A 27,868-nucleotide genomic window follows, 5' to 3' on the forward strand; every position below is an offset into this window, starting at 1 on the left:
GCCTGTATGTATGTTCTGATATTGCCAACGCATGAATATATCCCAGGAGCATGCATGTGCTATGTCATGTTATCAGTCACCAAAATGGGAAAAATTAAATGCATTCACAAATATTAGTATCAGATTATTGGAGGAAATGTCTTTCCTACACCCGTCTCCACATGGGGTCGCGGAGAGTCGGACACGACTGAGCGACTGAACTGAACTGAACTGAACTGAACTGATTTGTGTGCCACCATGAGCTCACAAACTCTCACTAGAAAAATCAGTTGACGTTGTAACTTTTGAATTCAGCCTAATCTCTGATGTGACTGTCATGTGTCCTTTTTGTTCTCCGTGCTGTGGGAGTGGGGAAGGTCTGAGTGAAGAACCATCATATGTGTGTGTCAGGAGCAGAGGCCGGTTTTGACTTTAATGGACTAGCCATTCATGGAATGACTGCTAAGCAACATAACATGTGGCTGATGCCTCTCACTGAATTGACTGCCTGCTAATAGAGTTGGGATTTTTTTCCCTGTAGTGAATTTTTTGGTTATTTCATAGAGCTCGTATTTCCTATCTTAACCTTTACTTCTAGCATACTAAAAGCTCCTTCATGGAATTACATATTAATTAACTGGTTTGCTTGAGTAGATTAATTTAAAATATATTAATTGTTTCTTCTTCAGGATAATCTAATGATGCCTTTTTCTGTCTTGGAATCTTATAAAATATCCAGATTTATTAATGCTAAGCATAACTGCAAAGTTAATGAAAAAAATCAGCTACAGTAGTTATAATGAGTGATTTTTAAAAATGATTGCACACAAATCTTGGAACCTTGTTTGGCCTCTGTCTTATGCCATAGTGAGGGATTTCCCTCCATTTATATGCCTCTATTTGCATTTATTCAAACTATTCACAATTTTTAATTGATTTTAAAAATTGACAATAAATTTCTAGGATTATTTGGGAAAAGATTCTTTTATTTCCTCTGCCCTACTCAAAACTCCAGTAGAGGAATGGAAGAGGACTACATGTTGTCATCCTAGTGTAAGTGATCTCGAAAATTCAACTCATGGCACAAGGCTCCGAGTTAAACAAGGACTTGGTAGAACTAAGTCACTATAATTTTGTTTTGCTTTATTTTGGGAACAGGGAAAGCTGTGATTTAGCTTACCCCTTGCCAATATTAACTACAACTAAATGGTTCTCCTTTGATACCCTTCATTTTTGAAGTGGCTTACTAATCTATGTGGTTGTCTCTTTGCTAGACAAAGACGAGTGTTCTAAGGATAATGGAGGGTGTCAGCATGAGTGTGTCAACACAGTGGGAAGCTACCTGTGTCAGTGCCGAAACGGATTTGTGCTGCATGAAAATAAGCACGATTGCAAGGAAGGTATGAAAGAAAGGTCATTTTCTCTGATGATATCTAGAACTTCATGCAGTTTGGCTAATGCACTGCTTCCAGGTAGAGTTAATCATATCAGTGAGAAGTAATTGTTAACTGTTCAAATGTCAAAAATAAAAATATGCCCAGTGTTCAAAGATCCAAGTCATACTGTTGGAAACTTTGTATTACCTCAAGGTTCTGCACATCATGCCTAGGTGGCATTAGAATAACTGTATAACAGATGCAGGAGCTGCCGTGATGCCGTCTGGCAGCCAGGAAAGCACTGCATTATCCGCCAGTCTTCATGTAACAGGTCTCATTCCTGTCTCCATATTTAAACTGCTGCTAAATGCTTTGCATTTGGTTTAATTTCCCTCCCCAACATATCTTATATATGTGATGCATGAATGCTGTCACTTTAAATACCAGGCATCTCAAACTCAAATGCCTACCATAAAAAAGACATTTGAAAATACTGTGCCATTTAGAGTTTTAAGTCATGGTTTCCCACCCCCCTCCCCAACACACACACATACACACACAGCATCTTAGTGGCACAGTATTAGCATATCTGTTTTTGGTCCTACGTTCTTACTATATTCCAAGGTTTTATAGACAGTTATCTTCATCTCCTCAGCCAATATGACCTACATGGGGAAAAGATATAGTACTCAGATCTTAATTCTTCCTTCCTTATTTCTATTTTGTTTAAAAAGAAAATAAAGCTTTCTATTTAACTTGGATTTATTACTAAGACAGATCATTAGCACAGGTAGAGTGGTAGGTGCCTGACTAGAACCACAATTAATAGCAATTCTTTGTATGCACATTTGAATCCTACAGAATACCCTGAGTTGACCCTCATTCCATTAGCTTCATTCAAATAGGGTCACGTCACATTTTTTTCCCTCTATTTCACTAAATTAATTACATAGCACAGAATTATATGCAAGATTTTTTTCTTTTTTTACTTTTATGTATAAACCAATGAGATTCTGATGTGTGAAACTTGATAAAGAATTCTAGTAAATCAATAGGCTGGGGAATAGACCCAGTTATTTTGAGATATGGAAGATAATTTAGAAAAAAAAGAAGTTTTTACAGAGTATGCATGTAGTGACTCACAGGTAGCAAATACATTTAGATATCAAGAGTCTCTCTTTATGATAAATATTTTCAAGAAAGGACTTTCTAGGAAAGTGTACCTTATACACTTCAGCAGCAAGCCTCTTGGCTTTGTCTTATAGGCTATTAGCCAGATCTGGAAGATTCCACTTTTCATATGAGCAAGGCAAGGACAGAGATAATGGAACTTAGAAAACCCTTATCAAGACAGCACCCAGACTTTAAGTCTTGCTGTATGAACCTATGTTGTTTAAAACAAGCTAAACCACTCTTTTTTTTTTTTTTTTTCATTTCTTGGTTACAAATCCAATTCCCTGTGGAAAGCTGGCACATTTAAAGCAAGGGTTTAGAAGGAAGGCAGACATCAACAGCACAGTCGTGTCAATCGTTTTACCCTTATTGTGCAGACTACTATTTAACAAGCATTTTATTCATAGAGGAAAGTGTTTCGCCTGAGATTTCTTAGAAATTTTCAGAGAATTAATTATACTTTAGAATGGGTGACATAATACACAACAAATAATTTCCAGTCTACACAGGATATACAGTGTGACACTTCATGAATTATATAGTTAGAACACAGTTTGAGGACACAGTATTACATGTTTTTGAAGTTTGATATTAGAAATATTGTGTCTTCCCCAGTGGCTCAGCAGGAAAGAATCTGCCTGCCAATGCCAGAGCTGCAGGAGATTCTGTTTCAATCTCTGAGTCAGGAAGATGCCCTGGAAAAGGAAATGGCAACCTACTCTAGCATTCTTGCCTGAAGAATCCCATGGACAGAGGAGCCTTGGCAGGCTATAATCCATAGGGTCACAAAGAGTCGTACAAAGCTGAAGCAACAGTGCATGCACTCAGTAGCAATATTGGATGTCCTCCCCCATGATGAAGTTATTTAAACTGTGTAAAATCTAAAAGAAATTTCATATTAATTGAATGAGATGTTTTCTAAATTAGTTCTGAAGCTAGTAGCTGTTTTCCCCTCTGTGCTTCATTTTACTTTGATAAAATTACAAAGAATTTACGTTAGCAGCTAAAATTATGATTTAGATATTCAAGTGCATACTTTAACAAAGGGAGAGAAAAAATATAAAGATATGTTTAATAAAGTGGCTTAGTGATACTGCTGCTGCTGCTGCTGCTAAGTCACTTCAACTAGTTAACTATAAATGATATTTATGTTAATAGGAAAAATAATTCAGAATGACAGTCCATTTGTTTTGTTGTGACATTGCACTAAATGTTTTGCACATACCAAGAGTTGATACCTTTGATTATCAATAACACTACTATGTTAAAATTTGAGCTTACAAATCCAGCAGTTAAAAATAATTCATTTTCTCATAGGTATTTATCTAATTCATTATAAGTACTTAGTTTCATGTGAACTCAAAAGTAGTCATTGTCTGATTACAGTTGTGCTCGGCCAAGTATTTGCCAAAGCAACTGAACATGGTAAGTGGCAGAGTGATGATTGGTTATTCAGGAAACTTTTTCAGCAGGATAGTGGGCAAGTAAGCTGCTTCCTTGACGCCAGTCCTGGGCTGGATTTACACACTAATTGATACTATTATTATTGGCACAGCTGAGTGCGAACAGAAGATTCACAGTCCAAGTGGCTTCATCACTAGTCCCAACTGGCCAGACAAGTACCCAAGCAGAAAAGAATGCACATGGGAAATCAGTGCCACTCCTGGTCATCGAATCAAATTAGTAAGTGAGCACATTATTCTTTGTTTCTGCTAAGCTGCTTGCTAATGTCTTGCACATGCACAGCTTGTGCGTGGAAATAAAATAACAAAATGAATGTTTATTGAATTGAATTGAATTAATATCCAGATGGAAAAGACTTTCTTATGTTTTCCTACTAACATTGATTAAATTCCTGATTTCCTAATCAAAGTGATAGTAATGGTAACCATGTAGTTCTCATATAGTCTCCTTATCCTGGATGGGAAGCTTTAAAAGTCATTGCCAAAGTTACTGCAAAACAGTAAGTTTTACTTCCTAATATGTTATTGAAAACAATGTTTCCAAATGGAAATGTAAACAAAAAAAAAGTCAGAAATTCAGGAAGTAAACTATAAGTATTCATCTCAACTTAGCATAGTAAATTCTATTGTATCAATTCTATATGTCTTGTATACAAAGCATATGTGTTTTTTAATAGTAAAACTAATTTTGTCTTGTGATTTCTGGAGTATTATTTTTGCATGCAGCAGCAGCAGCAGCTGTCCTGTTTAGATGAGTCCTGATATCATTAGACTTCTTCAAAATTCAAAAATGAATATAATGTTCATCCTCTCTCTTGTATTCTTTGAGCCTTGCATTCTCTCCTGGTCATCTGATAGTACATCTTATATTTCATAATAGGCTACAGAATACTTGAAGAGTATAATTTAAATAAACAGAATCACAGAATATAGAAATTTTGACAATTTTCTGCACTATGCTATTGTCAAAAGCAAGAAAGAATGCCAACTAGCAAGGCTCAGGACAGTCTCAAGAATCATAATATGGGAATGAGGCTACAAGTCCATAGTAGCTTAGTGGGCCAATCCAGCCATAAAGTTTATCTTAAAGTTTTGTTTGAACCCTTTCTTTCAGTGAGATTTTTTTTTCCAATAAACGTATCTTATTCACCTGCAGCATAAGAATAATAATAATATCAGAGACTGTCATCGAGACATTCATATTCCTACTATGGAGTTCTTTCCAATCACCGTACTTGTAAAACAACAATAAATGACTTCCTAGACAAAGACATCAATTAATTTCAACCACTCTTTGGAATGATCATAGGTGCTAAAATAACAGCCGTGTAGGAACTTGATTGCTTTCCAGTCCTGTTCAAGGACCTGGTTGAGAGGAACACTCTCTGATGCTTATGGACTGAGATACAGAAGCTGCATTGATCAGTGCAGTAGCTAAAGGAGTTGGGAAAATGGATTTTCCTGAAGATTTGTGTGTGTGTGTGTATGTAGATCCAAGTTTTGATTCGTATTGTATTTATTTTCCCTGAAGAATTTCTTTTTGTATTTTGTATAGAGTATGTCTATAAATTTTCATTTTTTGAAGATATTTTCTTTGGGTATAAAATTCTAAGATGGCATGTTAAATATGTATGTTCAGTCACTCAGTTGTACCTGACTCTATGTGACCCCATGGACCACAGACCACCAGGCTCCTATGTTCATGGGATTTCTCAAGCAAGAATATTGCAGTGAGTTGCCATTTCTTCCTCCAGGGGATCTTCCCGACCCATTCTTCACCACTAGCACCACCTGCATGTTAAATTCCTGACTCTTTTATTTACCATTCTTGATGGTTTTTAATGTCTGTGGTAAATCTTAATTTTATTTCTATGTTTTTTTTTTCTCTAATGGCTACCTTCAACATTTTTTTATCAGCAGTTTGAATATAATGTATCTAAGACTGTTGTCTGTCTGCGTAGTAATTTGTCCTTCTGAGAAGTCTCTAAATTTCTTGCATCTCTATTGTGATATCTGTCATGAATTTTTGAAAACTCTTGCTCTGCTTTATTATCTCTCTTCTTCTGGGATTCATTTACATACATGTGAGATTGTTTCATATTATCCCTTAACTCGAATTCGGTTATATTTTGCCACCCTTTTTGAGTTTGGGTAATTTCTAGAGACCAATCTTAAATTTCAGTGGTTGTCTGTTCAACTGTCTTCAGTCTACTGATGAGCTTGTCAAAGGTGAACTCTATCTCTTTTTTTTAATTTCTAGCATTTCCATTTGATTCATTAGTAGAATTGCAATGTGTGTTGTTCTGCTTAGGTTGTCATAACAAAATATCACAGACTGAATGTCTAAAACAACAAAAATGTATGTTCTTACAGATATGGAGGCTAGGCCTTCGAGATCAAGGTGCTGTGGGGATTGGTGTCTGCTGGGGCCTCTATTCTTCACTTGCAGATGGTTGCTTTATCACTGTGCCCTCACATAGCATTTCCTGTGTGTGTGTGTGTGTGTGTGTGTGTGTGTGTGTGTGTATGGAGAGAGAAAAAGAGAGACCGAGATAGAAAGTGGGTGCTGGTGTCTGTTCATCTTCTTATAAGAACATTAGCCCTGTGGGATTAGGCCTCACCCTTATGGCCTCACTGGGATTAGGGCTTCAATGTACGGACTTGGCAAGGAGGCACAATTCAATTTATAGTACCCTCTCTGCTGAGATTTCTCATTTGATAGAGTAAACGTAACGGTCGTGTTTGAGTCTGTTCTGATGATTATTTTCTCTCTTTACACTGTGTATTTTTCCTTGCGTTTTTGTGTGTCATGTAATTTTTGATTGATCATCAGATAATATGTGTTTAGGGGGCTTCTCCAATGGCTTAGCATGTAAGAATCCACCTGCAATGCAGGAGACACAGGATACGTGGTTTCCATTCCTGGGTTGGAAAGATCCCCTGGAGGAGGAAAATAGCAACCCACTCAGGTATTCTTGTCTGGAAAATCCCATGGACAGAGGAGCCGGCAGGCTACAGTCCATGGGGTCACAAAGACTCAGACATGACTGAGCAACTAAGTATGCATTATATATTGAACAGCAGAGACTTTATATCTGGAAATGGACACAGCTCAGACTGTGTTAGGCTGTTAGTGAATATGTGTATATGGGAAGGTATATTGCTGAGTGAATATAGTCAGTAATCAGCTGAGCTTGGGTTGTCTTTATCCTATGATTACCTTCAGTGGACCATTGGCTTTTAATTCCTTTGTTTTAGCTTGGAGGCCGAAATTTCACATGCATTTTCTCAGTATTTCATCTTTATCTTTAGCTTCCTCATTCATGTCTACCACAACTGTATACCTCTTCAGACTTTTTCAGTCAACCAGTGAAAGACTGCAGTAACATGCTTTTTGGTACTTGGTAGTCTGGAGGTGAGAGAAAGGGGTTCTCCACCTCAGACAGGATCTGTTTTTAGGGGTTAGAAATATCCTTTCCCAGTGATCTTGCCTCTTCTCTTCCTGGCAGCCAAACTACATCTCATATCTCTGGCTGATCTTCCATGGGAGAGTCTTTTTGTTTGCTTGTTTTTTACCTCTCCCATGTGTTAGAAGGTCTCTGGTATTATTGGAGTAGGCTCCTGGGTCCAAGACTTCCCCAGTTTTATTTGTTCATTTGTTTTTCACCTTTCTACAGGGAGTCTACATGTTTGCCCTGATAGTGACAGGTTTTCTACTCCTACCCCAAAGCTTATTTCATTTTCCACAGAAGGGTTGCAACAGGACTTCATGCTTTTCTCCCAGAGGTGACCACTTTCCCATCTAAGCCTGCAATAGCAAGGAAGGTACTTGTCTATCTCCTGCTCTTCCCACATCTTTCTCATGAGCAGGAGTTTGAAGTCCATGGGGAAGAGCATACACATGTGTAAAAACTCCTGTGTCTGCAGATCTTAGGATGCTGTATCTGACTCCACACCTGACCTTTACAGTACATCACAATTGTAGCTAAATGCATCTAACTTAGTTATATGGCACCCTAACTGTCTTCTGTCACTGGTGAGCAGGTGCATGTGTCTCATCTTTCCTTGACAGGGCCTGAGAGTGAGTGGATTGATATTACGTGTTTGACTAGTGACTTTGGGTCTTTGATATGTTCAGCAGAGTTGTGATTTTGTTTACATAGGTTTTTTCGGTAAGGTTTGTTGTTGTTTTTCAGTCGCTCAGCCATGTCTGACTGTTTGCAACCCCATGGACTGCAGCACACCAGGCTACCCTGTCCTTCACTGTCTCTCGGAGCTTGCTGAAACTCATGTCCATTGAGTTAGTGATGCCATCCAACCATCTCATGCTCTGTCATCCCCTTCTCCTCTTCAGTCTTTCCCCAAATCAGGATCTTTTCTAATAAGTTGGCTCTTTGCACAGGTAGGGTAGAGTAACACTAGTCCAAGCATTCTATGATGTATCCAAGAAGAAATGGAACTTCTAATATACCTCAACTTGAAAATATGTCAATAATTTTATTTGTTCACAATTATATACCTGTCAGTTTATTGAGCATCCCTTTCAACTCTAGGATGGTCTCCTTCTTCACATATTACAGGCAAATATTCCATGTGAAGATCAGGAAACAGTCTGGTCAACAATGATTACACCTGCTAGTATCCTACGAAGATAATTTTTAGAAGGAAAATAAGAGCTTTAATGCAACTACTGATCTTTTTTCAAGTATTTGACTTTGTGATTTGGTAGAAGCAGCAGCAGCAGCAGTTTCAGTCTAAGCCAGATTTTGTCAAGATTAACATGCATCAGGATTACCTGAAAGATTTGCTAAAACACATTTTTGCCATTCTGAGGTTTCTGAATCAGAGTATAATATTGATTCTACTCTCTTATATCATTAATCATGTTTGTATAAAATCTGACTCACAATATCACTCCAACAATCAGAATCAGCAGAAAGTGTGTAACAGATTTGCTACCAACAAGTGTTATTTTCATGCTGTACCTTCTGCTGCTGCTGCTGCTTCTGCTAAGTCACTTCAGTTGTGTCCGACTCCATGCAATCCCATAGATGGCAGCCCACCAGGCCCTCCATCCCTGGGATTCTCCAGGCAAGAATACTGGGGTAGGTTGCCATTTCCTTCTCCAATGCATGAAAGGAAAAGTGAAAGGGAAGTCGCTCAGTCGTGTCCCCATGGACTGCAGCCTACCAGGATCCTCCGCCCATGGGATTTTTCCAGGAGAGCATACTGGAGTGGGTTGCCACTGCCTTCTCCAGCTGTACCTTCTAACTCTTGCCATTTTGGCATTACTGTCCCTTATGTTTACTATTATTGTCTCCTTGCTTATAATTGTTAATGAATCTTATCTACTTAAAACTGAAATCACTATCTGTTGCAGATATCAGCCAATGTACATTTGACTAACCCTGGTTGTAATATTCAAACCAACCAGCCACCTACCTATATGCTTTGACATTTATTATATGGGAGATTTGATCAAGAAAATACAGAGTTTAAAATAAATGCATTTTGCTTGATTTCTTTCAGTTAAGTTCAGTTCAGTTCAGTCACTCAGTCATGTCCGACTCTTTGCGACCCCATGAATCACAGCTTGATTTCTTCAGGATCCTTAATTTTAATGAAAGAACTTGAACCGAAACTAAAGTTAGAAAATACATTCCAAGGAAACTTGGAAAATTCTAAAATCTCTTAATCCTGTTCTTTCAAGAGCTGCTGATAGATACTCAGTTCCAAGTTAGTCTCTTTATAGACCAGGCAAAAAGGAAAGCAAACAGAAACTGTGGTGGCCCCGTGGGTGGCATGGAGTTTCTTTACAACTCATAGTTATTCCTCTTATATTAGGCCGCATGGAAAATAAGAAAACATTTATAAGTATTTTATTATATAAAAGCAAAGAAAGGAAGTTTTCCCTGAAAACAATTCCATGACACATTTTAAAAACAATTTTGAGAGGCTTATTCTTCTTTCTTGGAGAAGGAAATGGCAACCCACTCCAGTGTTCTTGCCTGGGAAATCCCATGAACATATTCATTAATTTTTGTCTTTAAATAATGATTTTTCTTGGACTTGGGTAGCTCCTCTTGGCCGCTGCCCCTGACCTCGGACTTGGGGTAGCTCCTCTCAGCCGCTGCCCCTGACCTCGGACTTTATTTTTCTGGACTCCAAAATCATGGCAGATGGTGACTGCAGCCATGAAGTTAAAAGACGCTTACTCCCTAGAAGGAAAGCTATGACCAACCTAGACAGCATATTAAAAAGCAGAGACATTACTTTGTCAGCAAAGGTCCGTCTACTCAAGGCTATGGTTTTTCCAATGGTCATGTTTGGATGTGAGAGTTGGACTATAAACAAAGCTGAGCACTGAAGAATTGATGCTTTTGAACTGTGGTGTTGGAGAAGATTCTTGGGAGTCCCCTTGGACTGCAAGGAGATCCAACCAGTCCATCCTAAAGGAGATCAGTCCTGGGTGTTCATTGGAAGGACTGATGCTGAAGCTGAAACTCCAATACTTTGGCCACCTGATATGAAGAGCTGACTCATTTGAAAAGACCCTAATGCTGGGAAAGACTGAGGGCAGGAGGATAAGGGGATGACAGAGGATGAGATGGTTGTATGGCATCACCGACTCAATGGACATGAGTTTGGGTAAATTCCGGGAGTTGGTGACAGATGGGGAGGCCTGGCATACTGCGGTTCATGGGGTCACAAAGATTCAGACACGACTGAGCAACTGAACTGAACAGAACTGAATGATTTTTCTGTTGTAAAGCAGAATGTGAAAATTAAGTAGAATTGTGTGTATGATTGAGTATATCAGTTCTTGAGGATTTCTTGTATTCTTGCACATACTTTCTCTTTGATTTATAAGACCCTGGAATATCATCTTCATATAAATGCACTAAGCTAGAGAACTGGGATCTAAAGAGCCTGGGAGTGTCATTTTTAAAAAATTCTGAAATAGTCACTCTCTCATATGAAATTCTACAAATAAAAATATGAATATTCTTAGTCTTTCCATTTCTTGAAAGTGTTCTCCAGATAGTAAAATATAACTTGACTGGGCACATTTGTACCTCCTAAAAATGTATCTGGTCTAAGACTGTATGTATAGTTCCCAATGGTTTCATAGTGATATCTTGTATTTTAGCTGAAGTTGATGTCATAAATGACACATCAATAAGGAAGCAGTCCCAGGCAGTTTAGATAGCTTGGCAAGTTTATAAAGATGGTAGGAGCCTAATTACCTTCAAGTACAGGCATTCTGTCTCCACAAAAAATCTTATTCTTCCTTATAACATCCTACATCAGAGAAGAAAGAGTTCCATAATTGCTGTGTACATTTATGTAATAATTTAAATAGAAAATAATGCTTCCTATTATGATTAGGAACATTTACTAGAATAATATCCTAACAAAGTTACAATGATTAAATAAATTATTAAGCAAATGTATACATCGGGGAACTATGGAGGGATTAGAAACATATATTTTGGTTGCCAAAGACTTGTGTCTAGATCCTAGCACTTCTACTTACTAGTTGTGCTATCTTGGAAGACTTACCATTTTAAAACTTTAATTTCTTCACCTGAAAATTGAAGCTGCTGCCTACTCAGATTTTGTGTATATAGACATGAACTTGTATACAAAGTATTTGGCACAGTACTTTATTAAGTGCCAATAAACAATGATGTGTGATATAATAATATGACAATAATTTAATTTTAAAAATTTTTATTAAAAATTCAACCATAGTCAAGCATGAGTGTAGCATTATCAGTTTGAAATTCAGTACTTAGTGATCCACGGATTGTTTAGTAACATATTGTTTAGTCTCCATGTGTTTGTGTTTTTTTTTGTAGTTTTTTTCTTTTTAGTTGATTTCTAGTCTCAAAGTATTGGGGTCCAAAAGCATGCTTGAAGTGATTTCAATTTTCCTAAATTTACTAAGACCTGTTTTATAGCCTCACACGTGACCTCTCCTGGAGAATGTTCCATGTGCCTTTATGAGTGCTCTCAGATGGAACTGATTTAATGGGCCATTTAAGGCCAGTGTTTCCAGATTGACTTTTCGTCTGGGTCATCGGTCCATTGATGTAAGTGAGGTGTCACTATTATTGTGTTTCTGACAAACTTTTTCATTTTGTAATTTTCTTGTTTCTAGTTATGACCTTGTCTTTTTCACCTAGACTATTTCCTTTAACATTTGTTGTAAGACTGGTAGGGTGGTGCTGAATTCTTTTAATTTTGCTTTTCTGTAAAACTTTCAATTTATCTATTAAGTTTGAAAAAGAACTTTTCTGGGTAGTGTATTCTTGGCTATAGATTTTTCTTCTCTTTCATCACTTTAAATAAATCATGCTACTCCCTTCTGGCCTGCAGAGTTTATGCTGAAAAATCAGCTGATAGTCTTAGGAGAGTTCTCTTCTATGTTTGTTGTCATTTAGTTGCTAAGTCATGTTCAACTCTTTGCAGCCCCATGGAATATAGCAAGCCAGGCTCTTCTGTCCTTCACTGTCTCCCAGAGTTTACTCAAATTCATGTCTGTTGAGTTGGTGATGCTATCTAACCATTTCATCCTCTGCTGCCCTCTTATCCTTCTGTCTTCAGTCTTTCCCAGCATCAGGGTCTTTTCCAACGAGTCAGCTCTTTGCATCAGGTGGCCAAAGTATGGAGCTTCAACTTCAGCATCAGTCCTTCCAATTAATATTCAGGATTGATTTCCTTTAGGATGGACTCACTGGATCTCCGTGCAGTCCAAGGAACTCTCAAGAGTCTTCTCCAGCAGCACAAATTGAAAGTATCAATTTTTCAGCACTCAGCCTTCTTTATGGTCCAACTCTCGCATCCATACATGACTACTGGAAAAACCATAGTTTGACTATACAGACCTTTGTCAGCAAAGTGATGTCTCTGTTTTTTTAATATGCTGTTTAAGTTTGTCATAGCTTTCCTTCCAAGGAGCAAATATCTTTTAATTTCATGGCCTTGTATGTTATTTGTTGCCTTACCCTGCTGCTTTTCTGTTTTTCTTTTTGTCATTTTAATTACAGTGTGTTTTGGTGCATTCTTCTTTGGGTTAATCTTATATGTGACTTTTCATACTTCCTGGACTCTCTGGACTATTTCCGTTTCCATGTTAGGAAAGTTTTCAACTATTATATCTTCAAATATATTATCAGCCCCTTTCTCTTTCTCTTCTCCTTCTGAGATGGTAATACTAATATTAGTGCATTTTATGTTGTCCCAGAAGTTTCTTCAACTGTCCTCATTGCTTTTCATTCTCTTTTCTTTTCTCTGTTCATCATCAGTGATTTCTACTACTCTTTCATCCAGCTTTCTATTCTGCTTCTCTATCATTTAGTCTACACTTGATTCCTTCTAGTGCATTTTCATTTCAGCTATATTTTTCATTTCTATCTGATTGTCATTTATATTTTCTAACTTAAAGTAAGTTAGAAAAAAGGCAGAGACATTACTTTGCAAAACATAGGTCCGTCTACTCAAGGCTATGGTTTTTCCCGTGGTCATGTATGGATGTGAAAGTTGGACTGTGAAGAAAGCTGATCACCAAAGAATTGATGCTTTTGAACTGTGGTGTTGGAGAAGACTCTTGAGAGTCCCTTGGACTGCAAGGAGATCCAACCAGTCCATTCTAAAGGAGATCAGTCCTGGGTGTTCATTGGAAGGACTGATGCTAAAGCTGAAGCTCCAATACTTTGGCCATCTCATGAGAAGTGTTGACTCACTAGAAAAGACTCTGATGCTGGGAGGGATTGAGGGCAAGAGGAAAAGTGGACAACAGAGAATGAGATGGCTGAATGGCATCACCAACTCAATGGACATGAGTTTGAGCGAACTCCGGGAGTTGGTGATGGACAGGGAGGCCTGGTGTGCTGTGATTCATGGGGTCACAAAAAGTTGGACACGACTGAGCGACTGAACTGAACTTATTAAAAACTTCTAACTTCTTTTGTGCATCATTCTCCTCCCAAATTCTTTGATCATCTTTACAATCTCTACCTTGAACCTTTTCTCAGGTAGATTGCCTAGCTCCACTTCATTTAGTTTTTCTGGCATTTTTATCTTGTTCCTTCATCTGGAACATGTCTGTCTGTTGCTTCATTTTTTCTAAGTTGTTGGTTTTATATAATGTATATAATGGTTTGGTTATGTTTCCTGATCTTGGAGGAGTGACCATCTGCAGGTGTCCCATGTGTCCCAGCAGTGCACACCCAAGCTATATGCCCTAGGGGATCTCCCTATTAGGACTGTGTGAGTCTTTTAGTTGTGGCAGGCTGAATATGTGGGTGGCCTGTTAGGCTTGGTTGACCCTGGTTCTGGTTGATTGTTTGGGCCTGCCTTGTATGGAGCCTGCTGGCTGTTCCACACAGGGGCCTGGTCATCAGGTGACCAGCTGCAGAATCCAGGGTGGGGCCAAGGCTAGTGCTGGCTCACTGATGGAAAGAGTTAGAGTCCATAAGACTTCAGGGCTCTAGCCTACCCATTGGTGGGTGAAACCTGGTCCTGGTGTTAGTGCAGGACTGCTTCCAGGCAGAGTCAGGTCCTGGACTCTGGTTCCAGGGTCCAGGAATCCCAGAGTTGATATCAGGTCACTGGTAGGAGGAGTGGGGGCAGTTCCTGAAACAGGTGGGTACAGGCTGTTGGGATGTCCCGGAGTTTGTGCTGTCCTGCTAGTGGGCTGGAGTCCAGCTGGTCCCAGGGCATGGTTTGGCCTACTGTGACAGATTAGGCCCACAGGTTATAGGATTGTGACTTTCTGGCATCTGTTCTCTGCTCTCTGATAGGTAGAGCTGGGCCCTGGCCCTCTTCTGGGCAGGGCTGTGTCCAGAGGTGGCTATGGGCTCAGGAAGTCTTTAAGCACCCTGTGTGCTGATGGGTGGAGCCAGGCAACATATTAATGGACATAGTTGTGTCCCAGTAAAAGTTTAATTATAAAAAATCAGGCTTCAAGTCAGAGTTCTTCTGTGGGACTTAGTTTGCTGACCTGAGCTAAGAAATTCACATATAAAAAAGTTTGAAATTGTGTGATTATAAGTGTTTGTCCTCATTTCCCTCGAAAATCACAGAGGGTGAAAGAATTTGGCTTTACTTTCTATGGTAGACAGAATGATGCTCCCCATCCTCCAAAGATGACCATCTCTTAATTCTCAGAACCTTTGCATACATTATCTTATATGCTAAAAGGCACTGTGGTTAAATCGAGGGTCTTCAGATGAAAAGATTATCCTGGAATATCTAGATGGGCTTGAAGTAATTTTAAGGGTCCTTACAAGAGGGAGCCAAGTGTTATACTGTTGAATCTGAAGATGGAGGAAGCAAACATGAGCCAAGAAATGAGGGAAGCCTTTAGATGCTGAAGAAAATCGAAGGAAACAAACTCACACCAAGGACCCCTAGAAGCAGCATACCGCTTCCTCACCCACTTTAGAGCACTGACTTCTACAGTTCTAGGACAATAAAAGTGTATTGTGTCGAGCCACTAAGTGTGCGTAATTTCCTGGAGCAAATTTGCTGGAGGAAATGAATATATTCACCTTGTTTTTGGAGTTTGTATTTGTGTGTCTGTGTTAATCATTAAATGTTTACTGCATCATAATAGTTTTAAAGTAAAAGAAACCTTGGCTGAAAGATACTTGGAAAAAGTCTTCCTATTAGAAAAGTGTTAAAGTTCTGAATGAATAAAGGGATAGTGTCCTGGCTTTTCCATGTCTTTGTTCTGAAAGTCTCTACTGATCATTACATTTTTGGTACTTTTTTCATATTCCAAATTACTCTACATTAAAAAAAAAAGTTTAAACAACTGAAAAAAGATCTAGGCATAGGATCACATAGCAATAGGATAGTATATTTATACCATTTTAATTTTATGTACTGTATCCTAGCTTTGCTAAGTTATATAGTTGTAGTTTACACTTCATATGTGGGATATTTGGAAAACAAAAACACTGACAGTGATATATAATTCTCCATAAATCTGTTATCAGCGTATTTGATCACTGTTGTCTCAAGACTGGACTTTGAATTCAATTGTGCCATTGTTTTCCAGTGGCCTCTAATCCTTCCAATATCTTGAGGAAAACCAAATGATAGTTCTCATCAAAAGCAGGAAAGTTCAAAGGATGGACAGAACCAAGGATGTCTGAATTTCATCTCACACCTATTCACATTGTATCAGTCTCTTGACTTCTCTAAGTTTGTAGTCACCCTGGCCAAATTTTATTTCCACATTAAGCACTATTATTTTATTATCTTGTCCTCTCTGAATGTATGTAGAGACTTTGAATGGCCTTATCCTTTAGCTAGTGCTTGTATTTTCAGTAAAAGTACCTCTGATGGTGGTTTAGTCTCTCAGTTGTGTCCGGCTCTTGCCACCCCACGGATGGTGCTGCCAGGCTCCTCCATCCAAGAGGTTTTTCAGACAAAAGTGTCTCTTTGTTGTTGCTCAGTCGCTCATTTATTCCAATCCTTTGTGACCCCATGAACCGCAGCCAGCCAGGCTCCCTGTCCACCACCACCTCCCGTTTACCCAAACTCACGCCCATTGAGTTGGTGATGCCATACAGCCATCTCATTCTCTGTTGTCCCCTCTCCCCCTGCCTTCAGTCTTTCCCAGCATCAAGGTCTTTTCTAATGAGCTGGCTCTTTGCATCAGGTGGCCAAAGTATGGGAGCTTCAGCACCAGTCCTTCCAGTGAATATTCAAGATTGATTCCCTTTAGCATTGACTAGTTTAATATCCTTGCAGTCCAAGGGACTTTCAAGAGTCTTCTCCAACACCACAGTTCAAAAGCACCAGTTCTCCCGTGCTTAGCTTTCTCTCCACATCCATACAGGACTATTGGAAAAAAGCAGAGTTTTGATTATACAGACATTTGTTGGCAAAGTAACGTGCATGTGAAAGGGCTGTATATGGAAGCCTGGCTGGAAGCTAGGAAGGTAGATTAGGCTTGCTTGGATGTTCCAAAAAAGCACAGTTATTCTTTCCAGAGCTTAAAATAAAAGGTTAATTTTGTTTCTTTTGAATGATTCTATTTTTTTTATTTATTTTTTTTAATTGGAGGCTAATTATTTTATAATGTTATATTAGTTGGTTTTGCCATACATTGACATGAATCCGCCCCGGATGTACATGAGTCCCCCTTCCTGAACCCCCCTCCCACCTCTCTCCTCCCCTTATCTTCCCTCTGGGTCATCCCTGTGCACCAGCCCCAAGCATCCTCTATCAAGCGTCAAACCTGGACTGGTGATTTGTTTCACATATGATAATATACATGTTTCAATGCCATTCTCCCAAATCATCCCACCCTCGCCCTCTCCCACAGAGTCCCAAAGACAGTTCTATACACCTGTGTCTCTTTTGTTGTCTCTTATACAGGGTTATCATTGCCATCTTTCTAAACTCTATATATATGAGTTAGTATACTGTATTGGTGTTTTTTTTTCTGGCTTACTTCACTCTGTATAATAGGCTCCAGTTTCATCCACCTCATTAGAACGGATTCAAATGCATTCTTTTTAACGTCTGAGTAATATTCCATTGTGTATACGTACCAAAGCTTTCTTATCCATTCGTCTGCAGATGGACATCTAGGTTGCTTCCATGTCCTGGCTATTATAAACAGTGCTGCAATGAACATTGGAGTACTTGTGTCTCTTTCAATTCTGGTTTCCTCTATGTGTATGCCCAGGAGTGCAATTGCTGGATCATATGGCAGTTCTAGCATGCTGTGATTCATGGGGTCGCGGAGAGTCGGACACGATTGAGTGACTGAACTGAACTGAACTTAACTGATGGCAGTTCTATTTCCAGTTTTTTAAGGAATCTCCACACTGTTCTCCATAGTGGCTATACTAGTTTGCATTCCCACCAACAGTGTAAGAAGGTTCCCTTTTCTCCACACCCTCTCCAACATTTATTGCATGTAGATAGCAGCCATTCTGACTGGTGTGAAATGGTATCTCATTGTGGTTTTGATTTGCATTTCTCTGATTCTGAGGGATGTTGAGCATTTTTACATGTGTTTGTTAGCCATCTGTATGTCTTCTTCAGAGAAATGTCTGTTTAGTTCTTTGGCCCATTTTTTGATTGGGTCATTTATTTTTCTGGAATTGAGCTGAAGGAGCTGTTTATATATTTTGGAGATTAATTCTTTGTCAGTTGTTTCATTTGCTATTATTTTTTCCCATTCTGAAGGCTGTCTTTTCACCTTGTTTATTGTTTCCTTTGCTGTGCAGAAGCTTTTAATTTTAATTAGGTCCCACTTGTTTATTTTTGCTTTTATTTTCAATATTCTGGGAGGTGGGTCATGGAGGATCCTGCTGTGATTTATTTCAGAGAGTGTTTTGCCTATGTTCTCCTCTGGGAGTTTTATAGTTTCTGGTCTTACATTTAGATCTTTAATCTTTAAGTGATTTAGAATTTCTTACTAGAATGTAGTGTCATTCATTCATTTTGGTCTCTCTAAAACACGGATCATTAACCTTAAAATCATAGAAGTATAATAATGAAGTGAATAAGGTTTAAATGTCTGAATACCAAATTGTCTTGTAAAGTCTGAGTGCAGATGCTTAAGAAAGGTATTTAAAATTCCCCCTAAATGAGGGCAGTGTTTCAGCAGAAATCAGAATTCCTTATAGCTCCACACATCAACTTTTCCATCCTATCTTCATTGTAAATTTGAAGGACTTTGGGGGAATTTTTTTTTGAGAATCTGTGTCTTTGGGTGGCACACTTCCATGGCATTAATTTCTGGTGACTGGACATTTTCACATTCTACATCATTTAGACATAGAGATCCATGCCTCAGAATGTGTGACAGAATAAAACAATAAATTGTGTATCTTACTTTACCTTTGGGGACTCTAAAGTCAGTTTTTAACCAATACAATATTGTAAAGTAAAAAAAAAATAATAATATAAACTAATGGTAAAAAAAAAAAAAATTCCATTTTTCCATGGCCTCTTATAATACTATTCTATGGCCTAGAAATATTTCATGTTAAGGCAAAGTCACTATATATGGAGATGTCTCTACATGTCTCTAGCATATTCTAGGGCAGATTTATGAGATCTCAGCTTGTGAATTAGTCACATTTTGCTTGTGTGTGGTAGAGCATTTGGGTTAAGCTGGCTTCTGGAAAAGGACCACCCAATCTTTGCAACTGACCTTAACTGCTATTAATTCCAAGGGGAAATTAATCAATACTTTAATGAATGAGAGTTGTTTGCATTACTGAGAATGTATCGGCTGCACAAACTGCTTGATCTGACTCTTACAGAATCAGTCTCTTTTCGTAATCTGATAAAAACCTGGAGTTAGTTGGTTCCAGACCAAGTGTCAGCGTAGCCCCTAGCTCACTAGCTCAATGCCACTTTCTGTGGTATTGCTCTGTTCTGTAAAACAAACGTTAAGGTTTACCCCAGACATTCTGCATTTCACTAAAGACTGAAGTAGCCCGTTAGTTATCACATTCACTTCATTTTCAATGGACTAATCAACAGACTAAACACATGTGGTCTGTAAATTCTGATCCTATTTTAACTTTTACTTATAGAATGTCATTACTCCCATCATTTTTAAAATTTTCTCTTCTACATAGTGGGTTTCTCTGCTCTTTATATTTATAGATGAATGCTTCTAAAGTCCATTCCAAAGAGACAATTATTCGACATGCAACAGTTTTCAGATGGTATTTCTGAAATATTTTTTCTTAGTAATTAGAAGTTTGGTTTCATATTTAGCTAAAAAAAAAAAAAACCCTCTGGATGAAGTTAAGCTGATTTTCTCTTATTGTTTTCTTAAGAGTTACAAACAGATATTGAGACTTCTTATGTGTACACAAAGATAATAGAAACTGTCTGACTACCCTTTTATGAGAGGCAGAAAACCAGAAGTTTTGGTTTGCCATGTCCTTGGTGTTTCCATTCATGGGATTGACCATAAACATGGTTTAGGTAGTTAGGTAGATGATTGTACAGACTTATCCAGACATCCAGCCAACAGTCCAGTCAGGGTTTGGTATTTTCCAAGCGCTGTGTTTCTACTTTGTTTCATCCTCTGCAACTAGATTACAGAGATTAATATGTGACAAATCCTTCAGTGGTATGCACTTTGAATGTTGTGCTTCAAATTAAATAAACTGCTAACATATTCTTGTTCACTGTATTTTTCTGCGCTGTTTCCAGTGAGATTCTTTGTGCTGTATTTATTCCTTTTTGCACTACCCAGTGTCATTGGATGAATTAAATGATTATTCCTTTTACTCATAATAATTGGAACAGAGACTCGGTAACACTTATTGGTTGTAACTTTTTAATTTATATTTTTCAGTAGGGCACAGTGAGATGAGAGATAAAAGATCAGCCTTCCTCCTTTCCTTTTGTCTCTTTACTCTTTTCTCCTACTCCCTAATTGATATAAATTGCTTCCTTCATTTCTTACCTTACTCCTCTAAAGATAGATGTGAGATCAAGTGGAAGTGTGGAACAGAATAGATAAATGTGGCCATCACTGAGGGAGACCCAAGTCTAAGTCACTTTTTTCTTTGAAAAATATAAAATTGTGTCTCCAATCGAGAATTATGATCCCTTCACAAAATTGCATTTAAAAATATGCATTTAAAACATTTATGTGCAAAATTTTATGTTGCAGGGATTGCAGCAAAGTTAATACATTTTCAAGCATATTTTATATTTCCTCCAACTTATATTTTTAGGTTTGCTCTTTACACTTAAGTAGGAGTAATGGTTTATTTCTTGAACACATGATGAAGAAATGAAAAAGCTTTAATTGGCAGTCACAAATAACCTAGAATTCCTAGAATTATTAATAGTTTGGACAGTTATTATTTTTAGCCCATCTCAATTAAAGTCTCTTGTTGAATTTAATATTAAATATTTAATAAACTTTTAAAAATTTGCTAACACCTACACATAAAAAAGCATGCTAAAATTTGTAACACTCCAAATAATAAAATAACTGTACCATCTCTCTGAAAAGTTAATTAAAAATAATCTAACCTGAAGATATATTAGTATTTTCTAATAATATGGGTTGTAAGATCTAAATAAAGAAATATATGATGAAAAACCCCTTTATGTATTCTATTAAGGTTTACCATATTTAATTTTTGTGAAAATACTTACTTTTAAAATTATGAGATTTTTTTATTTTAAATGCTCAATGGTATGATGATGTTCAACAGTTTATGATCATCAACACCAGAAGGCATCACATTTTAAATATAAATGTTTAAAATTTTCTGAATTAAGAATAAATTCAGAATGAAATATCATTTTGCTATTATAATCTGTCTAATTTTTGGAGTAGACTTAATTGCAATAGTAGAATTAGTTGCAATAGTCAAATAGAATTTCACGTGATATTATTATATTGTTTTCCTCATTATGTCTTCCTAGACTTTGTATTCTATTGATTCTATTTATATTCTATTGAAAAGGGGTATTAACCCCTTTTCAATAATGTGCTAGATGGATTAAATCATTTGCAAACCCTGAACATATTTTTTCAATTAATTAGTTAAATTTTAATTGGAGGATAATTACTTTTCAATACTGTGATGGGTTTTGCCATACATCAACACGAATAGGTCACAGGTATATATGTGTCTCCCCCATCCTGAGGACCCCACCCACCTCCCTCCCCACCCTATCCCTCTAGGTTGTCCCAGAGCACCGGCTTTGGGTGCCCTGCTTCACGCATGGAACTTACACTAGTCATTTATGTTACATATGGTAATATACAGTTTTCAATGCTACTCTCCCAAATCACCCCACCTTTGCCATTTCCCACTGAGTTCAAAAGTCTGTTCTTTACATCTCTGTCTCCTTTGCTGTCCTGCATGTAGGATTGTCAGTACTGTCTTTTTAAATTCCTTGTATATGCATTAATATACAATATTTGTCTTTCTCTTTCTGATGCAAAGAACCCATTTTGAGTGATAAGTGGCTTTATAAATTTTCTTTTTTCTTTCTTAATAGGCCTTTACTGAATTTGAGATTGAGCAGCATCAAGAATGTGCTTATGATCACTTGGAAGTTTTTGATGGAGAAACAGAAAAATCACCAGTTCTTGGACGACTGTGTGGGAACAAGGTACCAGAGCCCCTTGTGGCTACTGGAAATAACATGTTTATTCGGTTTGTCTCTGATGCGTCTGTTCAAAGAAAAGGTTTTCAAGCCACACATTCTACAGGTGAGTAAATTAGGTGATGCTTCTCTTTTCTGAGTAAGTACCAAGTTTCTCATCTAGTGAAGGCAGGGTATTTCTAACAGGATCAAAAGAAATCCCACTGAAACAGTGCATGAAATATTTGAGAACCATGTAGCAACCTACCTAGATATCTTTGTAGTTGTTTAGTCACTAAGTTGTGCCCTACTCTTTGTGACCCCATGGACTTCAGCCCAGCAGCCCCCCCGTCCATGGGATTTTCCAGGCAAGAATACTGGAGTGGGTTGCCATTTTCTTCTCCAGGGGATATGCTCAACCCAGGGATCAAATCCGCATCTCCTGCCTTGGCAGGCAGCTTCTTTACTGCTGAGCCAAAAGGGAAGTCCTATCTTTGTAGCTCAGTATTTAAAAAAACTAAGATCATGACATCTGGTACCATTACTTCATGGCAAATAGATGGGGAAACAATGGAAACAGTGACCAAGTTTATCTTCTTGGGCTCCAAAATCACTGCAGATGGTGACTGCAGCCATGAAATTAAAAGATGCTTGCTCCTTGGAAGAAGAGCTATGACCAACCTAAACAGCATATTAAAAAGCAGAGACATTACTTTACCAACAAAGGTCCATCTAGTTAAGCTATGGTTTTTCCAGTAGTCATGTATGGATGTGAGAGTTGGATTATAAAGAAAGCTGAGCACTGAAGAATTGATGTTTTTGAACTGTGGTGCTGGAGAAGACTCTTGAAAGTCCCTTGGACTCCAAGGAGATCAAACCAGTCAATCTCAAAGGAAATCAGTCCTAAATATTCATTGGAAGGACTGATGCTGAAGCTGAAACTCCAATACTTTGGCCACCTTATGGGAAGAACTGATTCATTGGAAAAGACCCTGATGCTGGGAAAGCTTGAAGGCAGGAGGAGAAGGGGACGACAGAGAATGCGAAGGTTGGATGTCATCTCCAACTCATGGACATGAGTTTGAGCAGGCTCCGGGAGTTGGTGAAGGACAGTGAAGCCTGGCGTGCTGCAGTCCATGAGTTTGCAAAGAGTCGTACACAACTGAGCTACTGAACTGAAACTGGAACTGGATCTTTGTAGCTGTTGCACTAATTAAAAGAAACACAGTAGTTTGATCTGATTAATAATCAAGAACTGAGCTATCAGGGAAGCCCCAAAGATCAAGAAAACTATCTCTTAATATTTAGAAGGTGTATTCCATGTTAATTTTGGCAATTTGATTTATGTATTTAATAGAATCTGTAGCTTGAAATTGAAAATTTTTGTTCTTGATAAAATCCTATGTGATTTGCTAACTTTCACATTAATATTTTTATCAATGTGGTATGATCAAGAAGAACTACCTTAAATATTTATATGGTATATTCTATGTTAACTTTAGAAATTCAATTTATATGTTATATTTAACGGATAGAAATCTATAGCTAATATTCAAAAAATTTGTTATTGCTAAAATCCTAACGACTGACTAAGTTTTTGCTTCACCTATTAGCTAACCTTCACAGTAATATATTTTTGTGATTCAAATTTTGAATTCAACTTTCTGTTTACAGAGCCTAACTTTTCCCCTTTTATTTGGTATGCAATACGATCTTTTTCCTAATCCTAATCCCTAATTTGACCCTTACAAGTTTCAGCTATTAAGAAATAAAATATAATTTAGACAAATATGAAAAATTTTAGGCAAAAATATAAAATAACAGTTTTAATTTGGAGCGAATTTAACAATATATTCCGTAAAGTGCAGTGCTGCTGCTGCTAAGTCACTTCAGTCTTGTCCGACTCTGTGTGACCCCATAGACGGAAGCCCACCAGGCTCCCCCGTCCCTGGGATTCTCCAGGCAAGAACACTGGAGTGGGTTGCCATTTCCTTCTCCAACGTGTGAAAGTGAAAAGTGAAAGTGAAGTCGCTCAGTCGTGTCCGACCCTCAGCGACCCCACGGACTGCAGCCTACCAGGCTCCTCCATCCGTGGGATTTTCCAGGCAAGAGTACTGGAGTGGCTTGCCATTGCCTTCTCCAAAAGTGCAGTAAGTGTCCTTTAAAATCCTTCAGTTAAAATATGCACTCACTGAAGTCGCTCAGCTTATAGCGACACCTGGTGCCAGTCTCAGTGCGTTCACTGCTGAGACCCCAGGAGAGATCTGCCGCTTCTGTCGTGTCCAGCGCTTTGCCACCCTCTGCACCGTAGCCACAGGATTCTCCAGGCAAGAATACTAGAGTGGGTTGCCGTGCCCTCCTCCACGGGATCTTCCTGACCCAGGGATTGAACCCCAGTCTCTGACATCTACTGCTTTGGCAAGCGGGTTCTTTACCACTAGCTCTACCTCTTGGTGTAAAACAGTCTACAAATTAATCCATTAAAAAATTTAGTACAGTAATGTTTGTCATGCTCTCTTGATTATTATTTTATCCTTTCACTTTTATTCTATTGTTCAATTTTGTTTTCCACTCTAGTATATTCTGCTGTGAGCATTAGGTTTATATTGAAGTCTATTTTCAAGAGAGTGGATTTTATCTGATTCATGCTAGTAATGACTGGACTCAAAATAATACAATATCATTATTTCTCATGATAAATATAAATATTCTGGTTTGAGAAAAATCTTTCATGGATTAAAAATATTCTGTATTAATGAACTTTTTATGCCTTTGACATTGACTCTTTAAATACTTTCCTGATAACTCATCACATGTTGAAGGAAAAGAAAAATTGAAATCTCATTACTTGATCAATATTTTTCTGACATCATAGTGTTAATGGCATAATTTTTAAAATAATCCTGGCTGTCTCAGTTTCTAAGAATGGAATGTAAAAATATGCTTCAAAACTCTTGAAACAGCTGATATATCTTCAATTTACTCACCTATAAATTCCTCTTAGTTTAATAAAAACTTACTTTTATAGTTTCTCTTTTTATCTTTACCTTTACCTTAAATCTCAAGTTTTCTTGCAGCTATAAAACTCCATGACTCCTTAATTTACATGGCTTCTGCTATAGATGCTATTTCTGTGTATGTATTACCATTAAGAATCCATCGGTAGGCTCTAATTACATTATCACAGAGATCATGTATTGAAATCCAACGGTATGTGTAGCATGCACTTAATATTTCAGGCACATACATACACTTAACAGCTACATACATTGAGCTCTCAAAAGAGCTATATGATGTAGGAATTATCTTTATCTTCAGATAAAGAAATTTAAAATCTGAGAGATTAATTTGCAACAATTTCTAAAATTATATCAAAACTGGGATTTCATCCTAATTCTGACTGTGTCCAAAGCTCATGTACTTTCTACTATGGTATATTTTCTCTAAACATAAGCATTTTAGACTAGGAAGAAGATGAATACAAAACTGGATAACTGTTATTTGAAACAATATGTAGAGATTGAATACTTCCTTATACAAATCCTCTGTCCAAAGTAACCAACAGACTAGTTTCATTTTACTTTCCTATTCAATCCATATCCATTCAAATAGCGATGTGAGCAGCCTCACTATTATTTTGTAGGTAAAACATGCCTTGGATATTGTTTGATTCAGTCCTGTCATCTCAGAAATGAGGCCTCTGAGGCTAAAACTTAATGACAACCAAAGTAGCACAAAAAATAACAGCTGGAACTAGAGTCCTCTCCCAACGCCTACTCACTCGTGCTCGTGTCAAAATCCTTGGCGTTATCTGCTTCTGTCTCTCCTTCATGTGTAAATTTTTGCTCTCACTTAACTAGCTATCTTTGAATTTTGGGGGTAGATTTATTTTTTAGTGGTACTCTCAGGGAGCCATACACGCTGAAATATTATGTACTGTTTATTATTTATTTCTTTTGAAAGTTTTCTGTTTAACAAGTTTATTCCACAGTCTTTCATCAGATATTTATTTGGTACTTGTTTTAAATAGACTCTGTAGAGTATTAATAATTCATAGCAAAAAAAAGATGGAATTTTATGGGAACTTATGAGAAAATAAGAAGAGACCCCGGTTCGATTCCTGGGTTGGGAAGATCCACCAGAGAAGGGATAGGCTACCCACTCCAGTATTTTTGGGCTTCCCTTGTGGTTCAGCTGGTAAAGAATCCGCCTGCAATGCAGGAGACCTGGGTTTGATCCCTGGGTTGGGAAGATCTCCTGGAGAAGGGAAAGACTGCCCACTCCAGTATTCTGGCCTGGAGAACGCCATGAACCGTGTAGTCCAGGGTTGAAAGAGTTGGACACGACTGAGCAACTTTCACTTCACTTCAAGAGAAAATAGGGTCTTCCCTGGTGGCTCAGCATAAAGAATCTGCCTGCCAATGCAAGAGATGCGAGTTTGATCCCTGGGTCAGAAATATACCCTGGAGAAGGAAATGGCAACCCACTCCAGTATTCTTGCTTGGAGAATCCCATGGACAGAGGAACCTGGTGGATTATAGTTCATGGGGTGCAAAGAGTTGGACACAATTTAGCAACTAAACAACAAGAATAATGACAATGAGAAAATACAAGCAATACCTGCCTTTGACAGCTATAGTTTGAGAAGTTAAATTTAAGATTTGCTGTGGGTTTCTGTTAAGACAGTCAAGTCCAATACTACATTTGTCAAATTTGCTAAATGTTTAAGGCATTTATTCATTATTTACTGCTTTCTAGAATACATGTAAGTATTACTAATGGACCCTGAAGTATACATTTTAATTTGCTTGAATAAATTTATCTTTCTATATACAATTTTAATTATATCCACAAGGAAAGTTTATAAAACTATGAATTTTGAAATTAGGTGAATAGAAATATTAATGTTGCTTTATGGTTTGTTTGTTGTTGTTGTTTTTTACAAGTAATACATTCCAAATCCATGGGAAATGGACTTTATTGAAAAAGGTGCCATTTTCCTCTGAAGGTGGGTTCAAATTCTAAGTCCAAATTTATTTTAATCAGGTAAAAGAAACGGTATTATGCCAGACTTAAATAAACTATTGAAGAAAAAACTTTTTCATTAAAAAAAATATCCTGTGTATTCTCTCAGAAGGTAAGGCTATATATAGTACAGGAAAAGAAGGAAAGTGTGGAAGAAAATATTTTAAAACAATGCATGTCTGGCAGGACATTTTTCTGCAGCATAAAGCATCATTGTAATTGTGAATGACATTTAAAAATCAAATAATATATTATTCAGCACCTTTGAAATTATGTTGATAAAACTAAATTAAATTATAGTTCTATGCCTACTGAAAGCATTTATTAGTCAGATTACAGGCCCTCATAGGAACTTTACCAGAAAATAAACAAATGTCTTTCCAAATTAAAGTGTAGCCCGCCCTTTCTGAAACAATTTAAGTCAGTCTTAATTTTGTAGTTTAAGTCATTTGAGTATTGTCATTTTCTAGAAACTTTCAGTAAAATCAAATAATGATGCCTCACATTTCAGATTCACAAAGGCTTTGTTAAATCTCTTTTTCCCATTTTGTTCAAATACTTCATTTTCTTCTTGACTTCGGTTCTGAACTAGGTCCCTCAGAGAACTGTTTCTTCTGGGTCCTGGTTTGTTTTGCTACTTTGTTTCTCTAAAGCAGGCATACAGAAGCCAGCACCTCTCCCACAGTTCACCTCTTCCCGGGCTGTGGAATAAAAGTTATGCAAGTACTGACAGTTGTAAAC

The 27,868-nt window shown here is 37.6% G+C and overlaps 1 protein-coding gene across 1 annotated transcript in view; it reads left to right on the forward strand.

Annotated features, from left to right (window-relative positions):
• The window catches only part of TLL1 (tolloid like 1), a 337,312-nt gene that overhangs the window by 294,506 nt on the left and 14,938 nt on the right, over positions 1-27,868 (forward strand). The window contains exons 17-19 of the mRNA XM_055405024.2: positions 1,254-1,379; positions 4,084-4,211; positions 22,016-22,229. Coding sequence (XP_055260999.1) covers positions 1,254-1,379; positions 4,084-4,211; positions 22,016-22,229 — 468 coding nt within the window. The remainder of the gene's footprint in view (positions 1-1,253; positions 1,380-4,083; positions 4,212-22,015; positions 22,230-27,868) is intronic.

The sequence above is a fragment of the Moschus berezovskii genome, chromosome 19, assembly GCF_049115385.1.
Source record: "Moschus berezovskii isolate FMDL1 chromosome 19, NW_MosBer_1.0, whole genome shotgun sequence".
NCBI classification, from domain to species: Eukaryota; Metazoa; Chordata; class Mammalia; order Artiodactyla; family Moschidae; genus Moschus; species Moschus berezovskii.